The 18,555-nt window shown below is 47.0% G+C and overlaps 1 protein-coding gene across 1 annotated transcript; it reads left to right on the top strand.

Annotated features, from left to right (window-relative positions):
• Positions 1-1,907: 1,907 nt before the first annotated feature.
• Positions 1,908-18,547, top strand: EDA (ectodysplasin A; the record flags this gene model as incomplete). Its single annotated transcript, XM_059385236.1, has 6 exons — positions 1,908-1,929; positions 9,459-9,638; positions 11,010-11,044; positions 11,967-12,018; positions 15,040-15,170; positions 16,944-18,547. Coding segments are annotated over 6 exons (672 nt in total), but the record flags the coding sequence as incomplete, so codon positions are not given.
• Between the last annotated feature and the right edge of the window lie 8 nt (positions 18,548-18,555).

Genomic DNA, 18,555 nt, shown 5'->3' with positions numbered 1-18,555 from the left:
TGGTAAACACAACAGAAGTTTAAAAAAAAAATCTAACTTCCCTTTCCCTCTTTTCAGTTGTTGATTTAAGTCACACTTTCTCCAGGAAGTTTGGGTTTGTTGGTTCTTTTCTCAAATAGCCAATATAATTCCTTGTCTCCCCTCTTTGATATTTTTGTATCCAACTGAATGGTCTTTTCAGGTAGAGTTGTTTCCTTATTTACCTTGCTGCCTTCCAGAGGCACGCTTGGTGAAGACTGGTTGCTTGTGATAATCTGATCTCCTCAAAACCTGCTTTGAGAAGGGTGATGTGACAGTGCTGAAACTTTAGGCAGCTGAAATGGTCAGAACCTTGTCCAGGGCTAGCACAGCTGGTCTGTGAGTGCAGTGTCGCTGCACTTTCTGTGACCCCACTGCTCTGCCCTGCGGAGGTGGCTGGCTCGCTGGCTGGTAGCTGGCTGATGGGACTGGGCCTTTCTTCATAAAGCCTTCCTCCAATAGCTTTGGTTTTGGTCAAAGAGGTGGCCCTGCTTATGTTGAGTTGTTCCATCTTTGTAGTATTTGCACAGCTATGCTTCCTTGCCAGAACCCCCATGCACATTATCAAGGACTCTCAATGCCATTAAACACATAAAGGATAAGCAGCAAAGGAAGAAGACAAAGGCTGAGAGGAAGAAAAAGGAGGAGCAACAAGGATAAAACAATGGGGACTGATGACCTTCAGTGCAGCCAGTTGCTGAACCCAACCTAATACATCCCACGTACATAATAATACCTACTGTTACACGTGAAATTTAGCAGGGAAGCTACAAAAATAAAATTCTTTTGCAAGGGAAGGCCAGACGGCCATTTGTTATCAAAGGACCTATGCCTGCCTCTGATAGAGCCTGCTCTTACAGGTAAAGATCATTCTAGGCTTGTTGTAAAAATAAAATGAGATGATAAATGGAAATAACCAGGTTTTATGGGTTATAAAACAATATGCAAATGCTTGGTGTTCTTTTTGTAAGCTCCTGAGGACAATGACAACGGTTTAATGTCCAATAGTATCTTCATGGGAGTTTGGAACAGATTTTAAACACCTGCATCTAAAGAAAATCAAATCCACCTACAGAATGAAGAGAATTGGGTCCCCAGGAGGGGAAAACATTTGTGGAAGATCCATAAATTGTGTGTGTCTGGGGAGTGGTTGTCACCTAACCATATAGCAAAAGTTTTCCCATTGAGTATCCTCAATTGATTAGAATTGTTTTCTTTAGAAGCAATTTCCAAGAAAACGCCTGTGATTTCATTGTCAGTGAAACTGTTGACACTTCTTTTTTAAAGTGTCTGTTAACTTATAGTCAATTACATCAGGAGTGCATGTGGTACCCACATGAATGTATTTTGGTCACACTGCTTTAATAACTAACAATTGAAATCACAATAAGTGACTCCAAAGTCGTCTGCTGCTGCTGCTGCTGCTGCTGCTGCTGCTGCTGCTGCTGTTTGTTCTATGAAAATGACCCTCTTTTCCATTTAGCTTCAATGCAGGAGACTTCATACCAGTTCTTCACCTGAATGCGTGACTCTTCAATCTCAGGACTCGCAGAATTAATGGAATGCCGTCCTAAGGTTGTTGAGTTCTGCGTTTATAGGCATTTCATCTCTACAAAGAAGTACCCATTCCCTCACTGCAAAGATGGAGACTGAAAGAGATTTCTGTGGAAAAATCTTTCTTGTAACGTTCCTGTTACAATAGTCAAAAAACAGAAACAGACTGGAGAGGTCTGATAATTGGGAGATACCTTGCCAATGACCTGACCCTTGGTGTGGGGCTCCCTCAAAATCTGCAGTGTCTTTGGAGTTTCTCCTATGACTGCCTTGGAGAATAAACACTTTATGTTAATTTCCAGGGACTTAATTTTCCATTTTCTTTTTTAACAGGTCCAGTTAAAAACAAGAAAAAGGGTAAGTTAAGCTCCTGATTTTATAAAATTGTTCTCGTGTCTTTTCTAAAATTAGAAGGAAAAAAACCAAGGGAGTAATATTTTTATATATTCTTTCAATGTTGGTTGTCCACTGTTTTAGTCAATCACCTGTGACCTCCTTGAGTATGGTAGCTTCCATGAAACAAGAAGTAGAGATTGTTTTTCAGTGATGATTCATGAAATTGCTTCTCTAGCAGTATATGAAAGTTGTTTTTATTATTCTTTCTTGCTCCCTCTTTTATACAATTAAATTTACATCTCTTTCCTTCATTCTTCATTACTCTTTCCCCTTTCCTTTGTCCTTTCTTTACCTTCCTTTATGGAATCAATAATCACGTATAAATTAAGTCCTAAGACAGCTTGTGGGGACTAGGTATACCACCTCCCCGAAAGATGTCAGTACCCTGTTCTTGGCCTTAAAGCTATCCCTACCCTATGCCTTGGATAGTCAGAGAAAGTATTTCTCACTTTGGGGTTTCAATATCATTTTCTCTGTGATGGGAAAAGGAAAGCTGGAGGAATACCCTGATCTTTTGGTCCTTTCAAAGAAGCTTCTGGTTGAGCAGATCCATTGTGCCACTGTTGGGTCAGTATGTTTCTAATATACTTGCAACAAGATTGACCCAAGAGCTTGTACAAGCACTTGCACACTTGAATAGGAGAACCCAAAAAAACAGAACAAGTTCCAAAAGACAGAATTATGCTATTTCCGTGTTCTGACCTGGAAAGAAAATAAAGTGAAATTAATGATTTTCACTAAAACACTTTAAGTAGGGGCATCTGGGTGTCTCAGTTGGTTAAGTGTCTGCCTCTGGCTCAGGTTATGATCCTGGGGTCCTGCTCAGTGGGGAGTCTGCTTCTCCCTCTGCCCCTCCCCTATGCTCCTGCTCTCTTACTCTCAAATAAGTAAATAAAATCCTTTAAAAAATAAAAAATCAGGGCACCTGGGTGGCTCAGTCATTAAGCATCTGCCTTCAGCTCAGGTCTTGATCCCAGGGTCCTAAGATCGAGCCCCACATTGGGCTCCTTCTCAGCAGGGAGCCTGCTTTTCCCCTTGTCTGCCATTCCCCCTGCTTGTGCTTACTCTCTCCCTCTCTCCCCTTTTCTCTCTCTCTCTCTCTCTCTCTCTCTCTCTCTCTTTCTGTCAAATAAATAAATAAATATATTTTTAAAATAAAAAGTGAAATGCTTTAAGTAAAATGATTCTGTTAAGATTTCTGGAGCTTTATAGAGTAGATTATCAGTCCCAGAGTAGACCAAAGAGACTGGCTTCAGCTGCAGCCTGCTCCTTCTCTGAGCACGAGGGTACTCTGGTGGCTCACAGTACCATAGCCTACATGGAAAACCTGTGCCCCTGTTGTAAAGAAGCTGAGGATTGGCCTGGCTTCCTGAGCACCTGATCCGAGCAAAGTTGGAAAACAGCCGAGAGCTGGGGTCAATGAAGAAAGCCTTCTCCATTGGGCCTGGCCATTAACCAAGATATTACGGATTTACAAAAGTACATTTGATTTTTTCAGCATGTCGGTTTTTTCTAGTAGCTTATTTTTAGAGCAGTTTTAGGTTCACAACAAAATTGAGGGAAAAATACAGAGCATTCCCATATATTTCCTGCCCCACACAGGGACAGCCTCCCCCACCAGATTATGTACTACCAAGAGTAAGTACATTTGTTATAATTGAGTAGCCTCCATTGATATATCATCATCACTCAAAGTACATAGTTAACATTAGGCTTCATCTTGGTACTGTACATTCTAGGGGTTTTGACAAAATGTATAGTGACATAGATTCCCATAGAATACAGTATTTACAGAATAGTTTCACTTCCCTAAAAATCCTCTCTGCTTTGCCTTTTCATCATTGCCTCCCCCTAACCCTTGGCAACCACTGATCTTTCTCTTTTTTTTCTTTAAAGATTCTATTTATTTATTTATTTATTTATTTGTCAGAGAGAGAGAGAGAGAGAGTGAGCATAAGCAGGGGGAGTGGCAGGCAGAGGGAGAAGCAGGATCCTCACAGAGCAAGGAGCCTGATGTGGGACTCAGTCCCAGGACCCAGGGATCTTAACCTGAGCAGAAGACAGATGCTTAACAGACTGAGCCACCCAGGCACCCCACCACTGACCTTTCTGTTGTCTTTTTAGTTTTGCCTTTTGAGATTGGCTTCTTTTACTTAGTAATATGCATTTAAGTTCCTCTATGTCTTTCCATGGCTCAATAGATCATTTCTTTTTCTTTTTTTCTTTTTTTAAGTTTTTATTTTAATTCCAGTTAGTTAACATCCAGTGTTATATTAGTTTCAGGTGTACAATGTAGTGATTCAACAATTCCACACATCACCCAGTGCTCATCATCACAAGTGCCCTCCTTTATCCCCATCACCTATTTCACCCAGCCTCCACCCACCTCCCCTCTGCTAACCAACAGTTTGTTGATTATAGTTAAGAGTCTGTTTCTTGGTTTCTCTCTCTCTCTCTCTCTCTCTCTCTTCCCATTTGGTTATATGGTTGTGTTTTTGTTTTTGTTTTTCTTAAACTTCACATACGTGTGAAATCATATGGTATTTGTCTTTATCTGACTGACTGATTTCACTTAGCAGAATACTCTCTACCTCCATCCATGTCATTGCAATGGATGCATTTCTATGGCTGAGCAATATTCCATTGCATATATATGCCAAATCTTATTTCTTGATTCATTAGCCAGTGGCCACATGGCCTATTTCCATAATTTGGGCCAGCGTAGATACTGCCGCTATAAACATCAGGGTGCATGTATTCCTTTGAATTAGCATTTTTGTATCCTTTGGTAAATATCTAGTAGTACAATTGCTGGATTGTAGGACAGTTCTAGTTTTCACTTTTTGAGGAAACCTCACACTGTTTTCCAGAATGGTTGCACCAGTTTGCATTCCACCAACAGTGCAAGAGGGTTCACTTTTCTCCACATCCTCGCCAGCCAACACCTGTTATTTCTTGTGTTGTGATGTTAGCCATTCTGACAGGAGTGAGGTGATATCTCATTACGTTTTGATTTACATTTCCTAATGATAAGTGATGTTGAGCATCTTTTCATGAGTCTTTTGGCCATCTGTATGTCTTCTTTGGAAAACTGTCTATTCATGTCTTCTGCCCATTTTTTAATTGGACTATTTGTTTTGAGGGTATTGCCTTTGAAAAGTTCTTTGTAGATTTTTGGATACTAACCATTTATCAGATTTGTCATTTGCAAATATCTTCCCATTCTGTAGGTTGTCCTTTAGTTTTGTGATTGTTTCCTTTGCTTTGTGAAAGCAGAAGGATTTTTATTATGAAGTGTATTTTTTTGCTTGTTTCCCTTGCCTCAGGAGATATATGTATAGAGATGTCGCTATGGTCAATGTCAAAGAACTTACTGCCTATGTTCTCTTCCACGATTTTTATGGTTTCAGGTCTCAAATTTAAGTCTTTAATCCATTTTTCTCTATGGTGAAAGAAAGTCATCCAGTTTCATTCTTAGGCATGTCACTGTCCAGTTTTCCCAACACCATTTGTTGAAGAGATTTTTTCTAACTGGACATTTTTTCCTGCTTTGTCAAAGATAATTGACCATATAATTGTAGGTTCATTTCTGGGTTTTCTACTATGTTCTGTTGATCTATGTGTCTGTTTTCATGCCAGTACCATCCTGTTTTGATTACTCTAACAAGCATATACTTTTTTTCTTTCTTTCCTTTTTTTTAATTTTTTATTTTTTATAAACATATATTTTTATCCCCAGGGGTACAGGTCTGTGAATCACCAGGTTTACACACTTCACAGCACTCACCAAAGCACATACCCTCCCCAATGTCAAGCATATACTTTTTAACTTTTATCACATCCCCTTTAAAATGGAAATTGTAATAAACCTAGAAAGCTCACTTGGATTTGACAAGGACACCCTCTGCTCCTTAACAAGTCCAAGGGTGACTTCCCTTCTTAATAGGTAGACTTGGGAACACTCTCTAATTACAGCTACTAGATTTTTCTTTTCACTCATTCACTGGACCATGAATAAGCACCTTATATTTGTCAGGAATAGAGATACCAAGATAAAGAAAAATGGTGCCTGCCCTCAAAAATCTCCCAGTGTAGCTAGAATAGTGGAAGTACACACAAATAATTACAGTATGGTATCAAAAATGCTCTCATTGAAGCATGAACAGTGTGCTGTGGGAGCACAAAGAAAGAGCAAGTAGTTCTCCCTGGGGGAGTGAGGAGCAACATCGCAGGGGAAAAAAAAAAAAGAAAGAAATGGCATTTAACCTGGGCTTTGAAGGATGAGGGGAAATGGACATTCCAGCAAAGGGAAGAGCATACTCAGATCCCTCAGAAGCATGAAAGAACATGGCCTGTTTGGGGCCAACAGCAAGTAGGCTAGCAATGTACCGAAGTGTAGGTCATGTGTGTGGTGGGGAATGGCAACCAGTTGTAGGTCATCCAATGAGTGAGCACTGAGAGAACATACTTGCTAGTGACAATAGAAGACAACTGCCTAGGCTAGAAGCCCTATAATTACAATTCTGAGAATCCAATGCCTCTGGCAGGGACTCGGATCACTGCCCAGCACTGCCACCTTGTATATGGGCCATTATTAGAAGGAGAATGCACATAGATCTTAAACATTTTCTTTGACTGAAAGTGATTTAGAAGCCATTTAATAAAGATTTCCTTGGACACAGTGAATAGGCACATGCCTGAAGAGGTAAATTGAGTTGTTCATTTAATTTCCATCTTTAATAGAATTTTCCCCTCCTACAACTAACTTGCTAATGTTCATTCCCTCTTCCTCCCTCGCCCTCCCCCTACCCTCACTTTCATTCACTTGTTTTTATTTGTTCTTTCAACAGTTTGGCCTTCACTAAAAGGTTAGTGAAGTTTAGCTTGGAAAAGAATGTGAACATTCTGTCATCGAAGACTGCACTGGAGAATTTTCTAAGTAGAGAAGTCTCTGGGCTTTTGTATCATGAAGTGTTCTGGTAACATCAGGAAATCCAGAGAAGGAATTCAATCCTCTAAAGTCAACCTCTTGTCCAGGGGTCATTTTGTACCTGTTCCTCTCTGGGCCAACTTTCTGTAAGGATGCAAGTATGAGAAGTACACTTGCCTAAACCTAGTTACAGAGGAGCAAAGAGGACCAGCTGCAGAACAGGAACTTTTTCCCAAATGTCCTCTAACATTTTCATAAGTGAAAATCCTGTTTTCACTGCAACCATTATTCTTTTTGACTAGAGAAGTTTCTGGCTGTAATTATTCCAAAATTATATTAGCAATCACAGGAGAGTCACAGTCTTGACACTGAAGTTTGTCCTACCCACAAAACACCCTCCAGCTTCAAAGTCAGTTAGGCCTGGAAATTCTGGGACATAGAACAGTCTAATATGCACCTTTCTCTGTGTCTGTGCCAGTAGACACAGAGGAAGAAGAGGAAGAATAGAGAATAAGGAGGAAGAAGCAGACCTTACAGTCAGGCTAGGGAAGTTTCCTGACTGCCAAGAGTAAGTCAGTCTTCCTTACGGTACCTCAACCTTGGGAGGAAACTTAGAATAATCATCAAGGCCAAACTCCTCGTTTTACCAGTGAGAAACTAAGGCTCAGGGAGAGAAAGGAATTTGCCCAAAGTGCATCTGTGGCAGGGCTGGGGCTTCGAGCCTTATCTCCTGACTACAGATTTTGTGTTCCTTCCACTGCACTAGCTGGAATTGAAACTTGGGTGCTGAATAAGCCTGACTTGGAAGCTGCCCAAATCTGAAGGGAGATGGCTTTCCTGTTCAGCATCTTGAAATTGGCTAATCTAGAAACCGGGCAGATCCAGTCTTTTGCGGCTGCTACCTGCAGGGAAAATAAGAAAGCTCCCTCCTGCCTCTAGGGCTCTAAGGCTACAGGGAGTCTCCCCAGGGCAGGAGCCCCACCGTGACCCCGTTGTTTCATACCAAATGCAGAAGTCATTAAACATGGACAACTGGCCTCTTGAATTTCTGAAACACAAGGCATTATTTTTAAAGGGGGGCCTGATAAATCAGGACAGGATTCTCCTAAGAGCCTGGGGAGCAAGGAGTCAGAGTTGTTAAGGAGGTGTTTCGGTGAGACTTAAGAGGGTTACATTTAGAACTCAGACAGTACCACAGGTGGAAATACTGTCGCGGAGTCTGGTCAAAGCCTTCTGTTCCTGGGATTTCCACAAATTGTGAAAAAAGTAGTGAAAGGTAAAAGACACCCCCCTCGGGGTCACCAGTCGTGCATGAATTAGGCTGCACAGAGCAGAGGAAGTAAACAGGAGCTGTGGGTTTTGGTACAAGACCACAGTTATGACTCAGTCAAATACCTACATCCTGGTGGGGATGTTGGAAGGACTGGAATATGGAATAGAAGGGCCGGGATCCTTCTGAAAGGATAGCGAGGAGGGAAAGGGAAAGGAGCTGGTGGGCTTAATTAATAATATGTTGGAGAATCGGGCCTCAGAGGAAAGATGCTGGAAAGCCAGATTATTTAGCCTACTTAAAATAGAGGTTGACAGGTGACTTAAGTAAGCATATGAGGGTTATTATGTGTTTGATGGTAACTATTCTCTAGCTACACAAAGAATAAATTAAAAGCTCAAATTGCCACAGGAGGGATTTCAGCTAAATATACAGAAGAACTTCCTAACAGTGAGGGGATGATAACCACCAGAACATGTTACCAGGGGAGTTTACAGAATTGCCTTTCCCAGAGATCTTTAAAAATAGGGTTTAGAGAGGTCAGCTGAAAAAGCAAAACTGCCAGCTGCTTCCTCGGCTTTTTCTACTCTTTTTTCTACTGTTTCCCCTTCTTTCCTTCCATCTTTCTATCCGCCCCCTCCCCCACCCCCTACCTCTCATCTCCCAAATTCCTTCCCGATCCTCATTCGCAGCTGCCACCACCTCTATACCAACCCCTAGTTCCTGTATATCCCAACTTCTGTAGGAAACCTTCCTGGTGTTGATATTATTCCCAAGGTCAGGCTGTCCTCCTAGCTCCCTCTTCTCATCACATCAAGTCCTCCAAACCGGGCAGCAGACATGAAAGCCCACTCTTCAATGGTAGCCCAATTCTCCATTCAAAAAGGTGACCTGGTCACTTGGTAATTCTAATCTTTTGGACTCATCTGAAAGGTAACCTCCTTTATGAAACCTTCTCTGACCTCTTAAGCATTTGTCCCTACTACTAATATGGTACTTGGACTCCCCTGTGACTGTGTCTGTTTCCCGAGTAGACTGAGCTCCTTCAGGGTCATTTATTTCTGTATCTTCAAACCAGCTCTGTAAATAATTATTCATGAAAGGGGATAGGGTGTGTGTGTGTGTGTGTGTGTGTGTGTGTGTGTGTGTTGTATAATAAAGTGTTCACCTTTTTAGCAGCAGGAATTCCCAAAGGGCTGACTTTGTGTCCTTGGAAGTGTGTAGAAGTCCTGACAGTATATTTGTTTTGAGTCAATAACTACAAATGTAATACTGAATCTTGTCTTTTAGGAAAGAAGGCAGGACCTCCTGGGCCCAATGGCCCTCCTGGACCTCCAGGACCCCCAGGACCCCAGGGACCCCCAGGGATTCCAGGAATTCCTGGAATTCCAGGAACAACTGTGATGGGACCACCTGGCCCTCCAGGTCCCCCTGGTCCTCAGGGACCCCCTGGCCTACAGGGACCTTCTGGTGAGTTCCTCTGCCTCTCCAACCTTCCCCTAGGCTCCTTGCAAGTACTTGAAAAGAGCAGGTGTGGACTATCCTAAGGGCACTTTCCAACGGTGGTGATGGCTTTGGTGAACAAGAAGAACAGGTCTCCTATCTCAGTGGAGAGCTAGGACTTGAACAAGCCAGTAGGCCCTGACCTTCTCTAACTCTGCCTGCTCTTGACCTTTCTATTACAAGCCCTCCCTGACTCTAGGCCTCCCTGTAGTGAGCCAGGAAACTCCCATAAGCCAGAACCAGAGGCCCCAAGGCCCCACTAGATTTCCAGTGGGGGATGGATTTGGTCTGCTCTGATTTCCAGCATGTAGCACCAAATGTTTATGTCTGATTGAAAACAGGCTATGGAGAGGAATGTTGGGGACTGGAAGAAATGACCAGCCCTAGAACAGTCTCATCCCATGAACTCTGAAGGGCCTTTCTCGTAGCGGTAGACAGTCACTGGTGACCAGGGAGTTAGAAACTTACAGGTCACCGGGGCTGGGGAAGAAACAAACACTGTCTCTAAGACTGAGGAGCCAAGTGCCTGTTCAAATAGCATCAAATCTCTTTGTGTCATTCCTCTTGGGTCCAGAAGGGCATCTGGAAGGTAGAGATGCCAATCCAAACCCACCTAATTGGAATTGACAGGAGTCATACTGCCAGGGCTTGGGTCAGTTGTTATTTCCTCCTGCTGCTCCCCTCTTGTTTCTTGGCCCATTAAGGAAATGGACTTTTTACACAGCTGATCTCTCTGGGTCCGAAAATTCTGTAGCAGGACTCAGATTCTTTGACTCAGAGTTCAAATGGGGTTAATCAGCATTACCATGACCATAAGAGATGGAGTTAGAGGTTTTTGGTTTGTTTCTTTTGTTTTTTGTATCCCAGTCTTTCTACAGATACTGAGCACCTTCTGTGTGCAAGAGATATATTGAGAAGTGGGCCCCATTCTCACAGAGTTTAGGTCCCAGGGGAGGAGAGAGGCGATTAAGGAAGCAAGATATTTACAACGGCAATGCTTTCTATGAGGACCCTGAAAGAAAGGGAGCAAAAGACTAAAGACGCAAAGGGCACCGTCTCGGGGTCACGGGGTCACTTGGTGGCAGGAATGCACTGTCCTGTCTCTACCAGTGCTCAGTGAGGCTTGCCTTGGAGCCAGCGTTAGCCAGAGTCCACTTTCCCTGCTGGACGCTGGGCCCACTGAGGAGGCAGGTCAGGGAGGAGGAAGAGAAGAGAGCAGTATCCTCTCCCATCCCAGGGCCTGGCTGCCCAGAGCAAGGTTCACTGCCACTCACTGCCTAGCTGAGGAGAGAGAAAGGGAAGGAGCATGCCCTCTGATTGTCCTGTCCTATTTTGCAGGTGCTGCTGATAAAGCTGGACCTCGAGAAAACCAGGTTGGCTGGGAATTGCTTTCTTCCTGGGGAGGAGGGAAGGCCATAAGGCTAGAACCACGTTCCAGTGGCTCCCTGTTAAGTTTGTGAAGATGCCCTGGGCGGGGCATCCCAAAGTTGTTCACTCACAGCCCCCTCGGGTCCCAAGGAATAGAAAAGCTTTGCCCCAGGGCCTGCCTTTAACTCAGCCTTTCCATGGCCATTTCTCCCCACCTCCCCACACAGAAGACAGAAGGTCACCATATCCAAGCGCAGTCATACCCTGAAATGAGCTGCCAGTCAGGCCTATCCACCCAAGCCTCCAACCTCCCACCCACACCAGACACCTTGTGGGCACTCAGACCGCTGGGGATCAGGAGCTTGAAAATCAGCCAACCAGCTCCAGGCCAAACATAGCCTAGGCTTCTGCCTTAAAGGCCTGAAGGGCTCCTCCCTTGTCTTTGAGCTTCCTAATCTGTCTGTATTGGCAAGTTGTGCTGTGTTGCCTTGGCTCATCTCAGCCCCCTTCACTCACCACAGCTGTTTGGCCACAATTATAAATCTACATGGCGGCACAGTGCTTGATAGCTTGCAGGGAATTGTAGATCTGTCACCTCATTTGATCTTCAGACATCCCTGTAAGAGAGGCCAGACAGAGATTTTTAAATTCCCATTTCACAGTTAGGGAAATGAGACTTGGAGTGGGGGTGAGAGGATTACATTCCGCTGAGGTCACTTAGCCAGGAAGGGGCGGAGCTGCAAATCACATGACCCACCAGCAGAGATGTGCTCCCTGGCCTCCCAGGACGGGAGAAAGGGATCCGAATTGGGAAATGAAAGGATACTGGAAGTCAGAGGTGGGAACACGTTGACTGGTGGCTAAGCAGGTGGCTAAGCAGGCAGCCATTTCTCTCAGTGACGACTCTCTCTGTCCTTATCCTCCCAGCCAGCTGTGGTGCATCTACAGGGCCAAGGGTCAGCAATTCAAGTCAAGAATGGTAAGAGTCAAAGTCGTCTCTCTCCCTAAGAGGAGCTTCTCCTGTCTTCCTTATTCGCAGCCTTCAAAGAATCACCAGCCTAGCTCCTCCGTGGGCCCCTAGAAGTAACCTGGGCCGTTGGCGGGGTGGGGTGCGCATTCGCTACTCCGTCTGCCCTCTGCTGGCTGTCCTGGGTAATTGCTCGCACCTAGACTGGTGCGACCTAGACTGGCACAAATTGCATTTAGAATCTCTGATGAGAAAGCAGAAAGGGACTTGAGACATCATGGAGGCGGGGAATTCTTGGCAGATGAAGGTGGTATCAGAGTCACCAAGGGGACATGTACAGTTTGATCAACATCTTCACAATACATGCTAGAGAAGATAAAACCACAGAAAAGTAAATTGTTGTCTGATGGGTCTCCGCAGAAAACAGGTGGAGGGAGCATTTCCCGGGGTTGGGGGAGGGAGGAAGCATGCCAGACTCTCCTGGGAGTATGAGATGCTAGTATCTGTAAGAAGGGGAAACAGGTTTAAGGGGCTTAAGAAAACTGACTTAATGTAATCCCAGCATTTAAAAGATGGGGAACCAGAGTCCCAGTGAGAATGGATAATCCCTTAAGAAATCATACTGCTGGGGCGCCTGGGTGGCTCAGTGGGTTAAAGCCTCTGCCAGGGTCCTGGGATCGAGCCCCGCATCGGGCTTTCTGCTCAGCGGGGAGCCTGCTTCCCTGCCTCTCTGCCTGCCTCTCTGCCTACTTGTGATCTGTCTGTCAAGTAAATAAATAAAATCTTTTAAAAATTTTATTTTTAAAAAATCATACTGCCTTATATTTGGATGGTCCTTTGGAGTTTTCAGCATGCATTCTTTTGTCTTTCTTTTTTAAAGATTATATTTATTTGAGAGAGAGAGAGATAGCACGGAAACAGGAAGGAGGGACCGAGGAAGAGGGAGAAGCAGGCTCCCTGCTGAGCAGGTAGCCTGATCCCAGGACCCTGGAATCATGACCCTAACCAAAGGCAGCCACTTAACTGACTAAGCCACCCAGGCGCCCCTTGTCTTTCATTTCCTGTGCTCCTCACAGCAACCCTGTGCTGCAGGTATTAGTTCCTTTTTGCAGAGACAGAAACTGAAGCTCGGAGAAGTTAATTCCTTGGCCCAAGAGTTCAGTTAAGTGTAGGGGCTGGATTCAAAACTATGTCTGTCTGAGTCTTTCCATGGTGCTGGGCTCCTTCAGTGATGTGCGTACACTCCACTGAATGATTAGGTTCATTTTCTCCCCCAAAGAGACATGAACATTCATTAAAGAACAGCACTTCAAAATAATGTCCAGTCCCCAGGGTGCACGTAGCCTAAAATGCCTGACCTCCCGTCCCACCGCCCCAGGACCCTTAAGAAGCAGCAAGCCAGCCAGGATGCCAGATGCTTAAGGAGCCTGGAAAGGAAGGGAGGGGCTCTAAGTGCAGAAACAGTGAATGAAGTTTAGGAAACCTGCTGCATGGGGACAGCTCCTAAGAGTCCAGTCTGCCCTGAACCGACTGTGCTGAGCTGCCCTAATGATCATGCTTAGCCACATCCTGGACTGCCACCTGGATGCCTGAAATTTAATCACCTCCAAAGTAGAAGGAGGAACAGAGCAGTAGCAAAAACCAAAGAGTCCTGCTGGGACCAAGTGCCTTGGGCCCTGGGGCCCTGGATGGGCCATAATCACCATCTGTCCAGGGAGGAGTGAGACAGGCGGGAAACAGATTCGTCTGGGTGGACGGGTGGCCTCCATGCTCAGTCTATGCCCGAAGCTATGGATTTTGCTCCCACTACCATGCAACAAGACCAGCTCCAACCCTCTGGGCCAATCCCTAATCATAGTTTATGCTGATCTTAAGTTGCAGCGAAAGCAGAAGGGAGGGAGGAGGGGTGGAAGTACACCAAGCAGAGCAGTCACCTGGAGGGGCTGCACCAGGGCATCTCTTCCTAACTCCTGTCCCACCCACTGTCACCTCAAGGAAAGATGACCACCTATTCCAAAAGGCCCGTTTCCTCACACCTCTGAGAGGCAGGCCTCCTGAGACTAGCGAAAGATGAACATTCACAACATAATTCCTTGGGTGAAGAAGGGAAGGTTTTGAGAGGGAACAGTCCCCTGAGCTTAGACCCTCTCCTCCAGTGGTGGAAGGAGGGAACATCCCTCCTTCTGCAGGATTGAAAGGGAAGCTTTTCCTTCACCTTCCCATACTGGCTCTCATTGTCCAGCAAAGGCGGTAGGATAACCCCTCTTCCCTCAATGGGATTGGGCTAGCAGATGCTTTACCAGGGATAACTCAGCTCCCAGATACCCTTGCTGGCTCTAGTGCTGCTGGCTGGTCTATCCCTCACTCTCATAAAGTTTCCCCTCTCATATGGGGCCTTAGGACGGGTGGCCACTCATTCCAGCTGTCATGAAGTCTGACTCACCCGCGATCACTAAGGTTCTCCAGGTAGACAGTTCCTTGGGCTGAGTGGTTTCCTGCATGGGGCAGGGAAGCCTTCCAGAAGGGAGCGGGCATGAAGGAACTGTAAAAAGGAATCTTTAAAGGAGAAAGAAAAAACCCATGAACCTGAGAGCCAGAGGAGGGATTCAGGGGCTAGGGCTGGAGAAATAGAATGGAATAATAAGACCTAGCCTGCCACTCAGTGTCTGAATGTTGCCTGCACAGGCCCCAGAACAACAAAGAAAATAGGGCAGCATGCCCACTGTCTTCTTGCCTTCACCCCTAATTCCAGCTGCAAGGTGTTGGTTAAAGACCCTTCTAGATGGAGGGGTCAGGAAAGGAGGGAGGGAGGCAGACAAAGCCCCCCAGAGGCCTGAGGCAGGCCTGGCAGCTGCTGGACAAACAGAATGCTTCCACACGCTCTTCTGAAAGCAAACAGCTTGGCCTCTGGGGTTGTCCACCTTGCGCTGGGATCTGGGTGGGGGTGGGGAGGGGTGCTGCTCCCTGTCTCTTGTTTCTGTTGCCCGGATTCTTCGGACATGTACTGAGTGACTGCCCTTCTCTCATACTGAGATCTTTCAGGTGGAGTGCTCAATGACTGGTCTCGCATCACCATGAACCCCAAGGTGTTTAAGCTACATCCCCGCAGCGGGGAGCTGGAGGTACTGGTGGACGGCACCTACTTCATCTATAGTCAGGTAGAAGTGAGTACGGTCTCAGGCCTAACTCTTCTTATATCCAGAATGCAGATCCGGTGCAGGCCACATAGGGGCACTGTGGAGCCAGCCAAGACCTGCTAACTTCCCCCTCTCTAGGGAGACTGGGGTGGGGGCGCTACCCTGGGAGGCAGTTGAAAAGGGGAAAGAGAGAAGGGCCCGTTTTGGTTGGGGTCCCCCCCCCCCCAGCCGGTTATCCTTGAAAAACTGCAAACGGGCCCCTCCCACACCCCCACCATCTGATCCCCTCCTGCTGGGCCCCAGGCCGTCGTTGCCCCATTCTACTGCCAAACTCCATCTCTGGGTCAGTATATATCCTCTGAGCATACCCCCTTCCCCCGCCGACACCGCTAGCTCCACATTAAATAGTGCTCCTGCAGGCTTTCTCTCCACCTCAAAGCCATTTATTTGGGATGGTATTTCCTTCCTCTTTCTCCCTCTCCTGTCCACCTTTCTGTGTCTCTGTCCATTCCGTCCAACATCCTGCCACCATTCTCCCAGCCCTTGGGGTTCTTTCCTTGCCCTCCCCTGCTCCGCACTGGATCTGCTCCCCAGGTGTGCCCAGCCACTCCCGCCCCTGTTGTTTGCCTCAGAACTAGAGGTTAGCTGAGCCCTGATGCTGGGGCTTCTGTGGGGTGGGCAGCGAGTAGACAGATGGACAGAAGGACTACAGAGCCAACAGAAGGGTCTCTCAGGAGAGTGGCCAGAGAAGATGGGTTAACAAGCATTCGATCAGCCCATCCTGGCATAGAAATACTGCACCTGTATACACTGCTCCCTCCTGAAGAGGCTATGGAGGGAACAAACTTTCATAAAATGATTGAGGATGACCGATAGCCCCCTTGAGGGGGGGGTCAATCCCCAGGGAGCACACGGGTATAATCCTATAGGCATAGGCCATTTCTTCTAAGCTCCTTTGTGGGGGGCGGGGGGGCGGGGGAATCAACGCTTGGGGTGGGGTTATTTTCCAGGCCCGGAATAGATCGGGAGAGGCCTCAGGCCTTGAATGCCATGAAAACTGGGAAAATCCCCCCTTGAAAGCAGGCCAGTGAATGTGGGTTGGCACTTCCCTATGGCCACAAAGTAAAGTCAGGGGCCTAGGTTTTGTCCTTCCAAACTCCTTAGCTCATTTATGGTGGATAGCACTCCATCTCTCCAGATATGTTTCCTTGATCATCAGGGGGCCAAGGGGCACCATAAAAATCCAGGAGAGAAATTCAGCCACAGGGGAGAGTGAGCTGCAAGCTCGAGGACCTAAAGAGCCAAAAAAATGACAAGATGTTACCGTGCCCTCTCTCAGGAATCAGCAACTTCCAAGGTCAGCCGCAAATAGTCCTTAGGGCACGGCATGGGAAGTCAATTTGTATCCATTTGTCCATAGCACTGATTGACCCCCTACTGTGTGCAGAGCCCTGTTGCCTCTTGCTGGGGCTGAGCAGGGTGGAGGGCAGGGGAGGGGCTGGGGGAGCTACCTGAGTGAGAAAGGCCTGGATCCTACCCTTGACAGAGCTGACAGCTGGCGAGTTTTTGCAAAGAGATTTGCAGCTACCCAAGCCCCATGGAGTGCGGAGGGAGTGGAGTGTATCATCCCATCATCTTGCCTTTCTTGTTGACCAGCGAACATGCCCTCAGGTGGCACTGCCCCCTTCACGAAGTGTATGGGCCAGCTCCTCCGAGAAGGTCCCGTGGGTCCTGGGCAGGGAAGAGCCCCACCCTCTCCTTTGTCTCTCCCCCAATCCCTTCTCCTTGCCTCTCACCCAGGTCTATTACATCAACTTCACTGACTTCGCCAGCTACGAGGTGGTGGTGGATGAGAAGCCCTTCCTGCAATGTACCCGCAGCATTGAGACAGGCAAGACCAACTACAACACTTGTTACACCGCAGGAGTCTGCCTCCTCAAGGCCAGGCAGAAGATTGCCGTGAAGATGGTACATGCCGACATCTCCATCAATATGAGCAAGCACACCACCTTCTTTGGGGCCATCAGGCTGGGTGAGGCCCCTGCATCCTAGATTCCCCCCATTTTCTGCCCATGCTCCCGCCCCTGCCCCAGAGCTGGGAGCTGGGACTCCCAGAACCTCTCAGTGCTGCTGTGGAATGAGGTGTGATGGGTATCGCAGCCACAGAAATCGATAATCCAGGGCTATTTATTCCCCAGCGACTCCAGGATGATGAGGAGGCCCGCTTGACTTTCCAGAATGACCTTGAGTTCACAGGAGGGTTGATGGAGCCCCAGGGTTTGTAGGAAGCAGGACCTTCTTCCTTGGCTCCGTGTCAGCTGGCTTATGGCTCGACTCTTCGACCTCAAGGTTGCTTTTGTCAGAGTGATTGTTTCTTGCACTAAGGTGGGGAGTCCAGGGCAGCAGGCAAGAGAAAGCAAAAGTGGACTCCAGACTGTGGGGGCAAGCCTCTGACCCTAAAGGGGCTGCTGTTCCTCTCTTGGGTAGGGCTGGCGGCAAGGGTGGCGCGGGAGGGGAGCAGTAAAGCCTAAGCAGATGGATGGGGAGGGGAAAGGCAAGCACTGGTGGCAGAGACCCAGGGAGAAACCTGCCAAACCTCAGGGTCCAGAGGAACAGGGCAGGGGGTCTCTTCCCACCCTTCCCACTCAGGCTGTGAGCCAGCTCACAGCAACTTGCTGGGCTTTGGGGGCAGGAGGTTGGCAGGGAATAGCCATACACCCCCTGCTGGGAGCCTGCTCAAGAACCTGAAGGCAGACTTGGGGCCCCTTGTCTTCCACTTTGTTTACAACCATGTTCCACACTCAGAAAAATCTCTGGGTTCCTTTCCAGTTGCCCCCTTTCCCAGCCGGACCAGAACTCCTGTCTTCTTTCTCCACAGAGCCTACCTCTGTCTAAGACAGGTGCCTCCCCTGGGACCTGTGCTTATGTGAGTCTGGGACACTCTTCCCATGACCTGGGTGCAAAGAGTCTTTGCCGTTTATTAAGCGACACAAATATTCATCTAGTCGAGTTGTGTCTGGGGCAAAGGGTTGGACTGGGTGACCTCCGGGAATCCCTTCAAATTCAAATACTTAGGCAGCTTCCAGGATAGCCTACAAAAATTCCCAAACCCCAGCCTACCCCCTAGGCATCAGCAAGGCAGAAATTTTCTGCCTGACCCCAAAAGGGCAAGAAGTGGGGTTTTTTCTTCTCAAGGTTGCTGTGGCCTAAGTGGCCATGAGCCAAGGTGCTATCCAAAAGGACAGCCACCAATGCCCTGCAGACCCACCTTTCCTCACTCTGGCTTCAGAAAGCCATAGCAGAATCACCAGAGATTCCAGGGCCGTTCACCTGAATCCAGGCTCAAGAAAAGCCAGCATCTAGGCATCAGGCAAGGCTCTGCCCCGTAGCCAGGTCCAAAGATCCCTTACCC

This window comes from Mustela nigripes, chromosome X (assembly GCF_022355385.1).
Source record: "Mustela nigripes isolate SB6536 chromosome X, MUSNIG.SB6536, whole genome shotgun sequence".
NCBI lineage: Eukaryota > Metazoa > Chordata > Mammalia > Carnivora > Mustelidae > Mustela > Mustela nigripes.
Note: the sequence above shows the minus strand (reverse complement) of the source record. Positions and strands in the feature narration are given on the sequence as shown.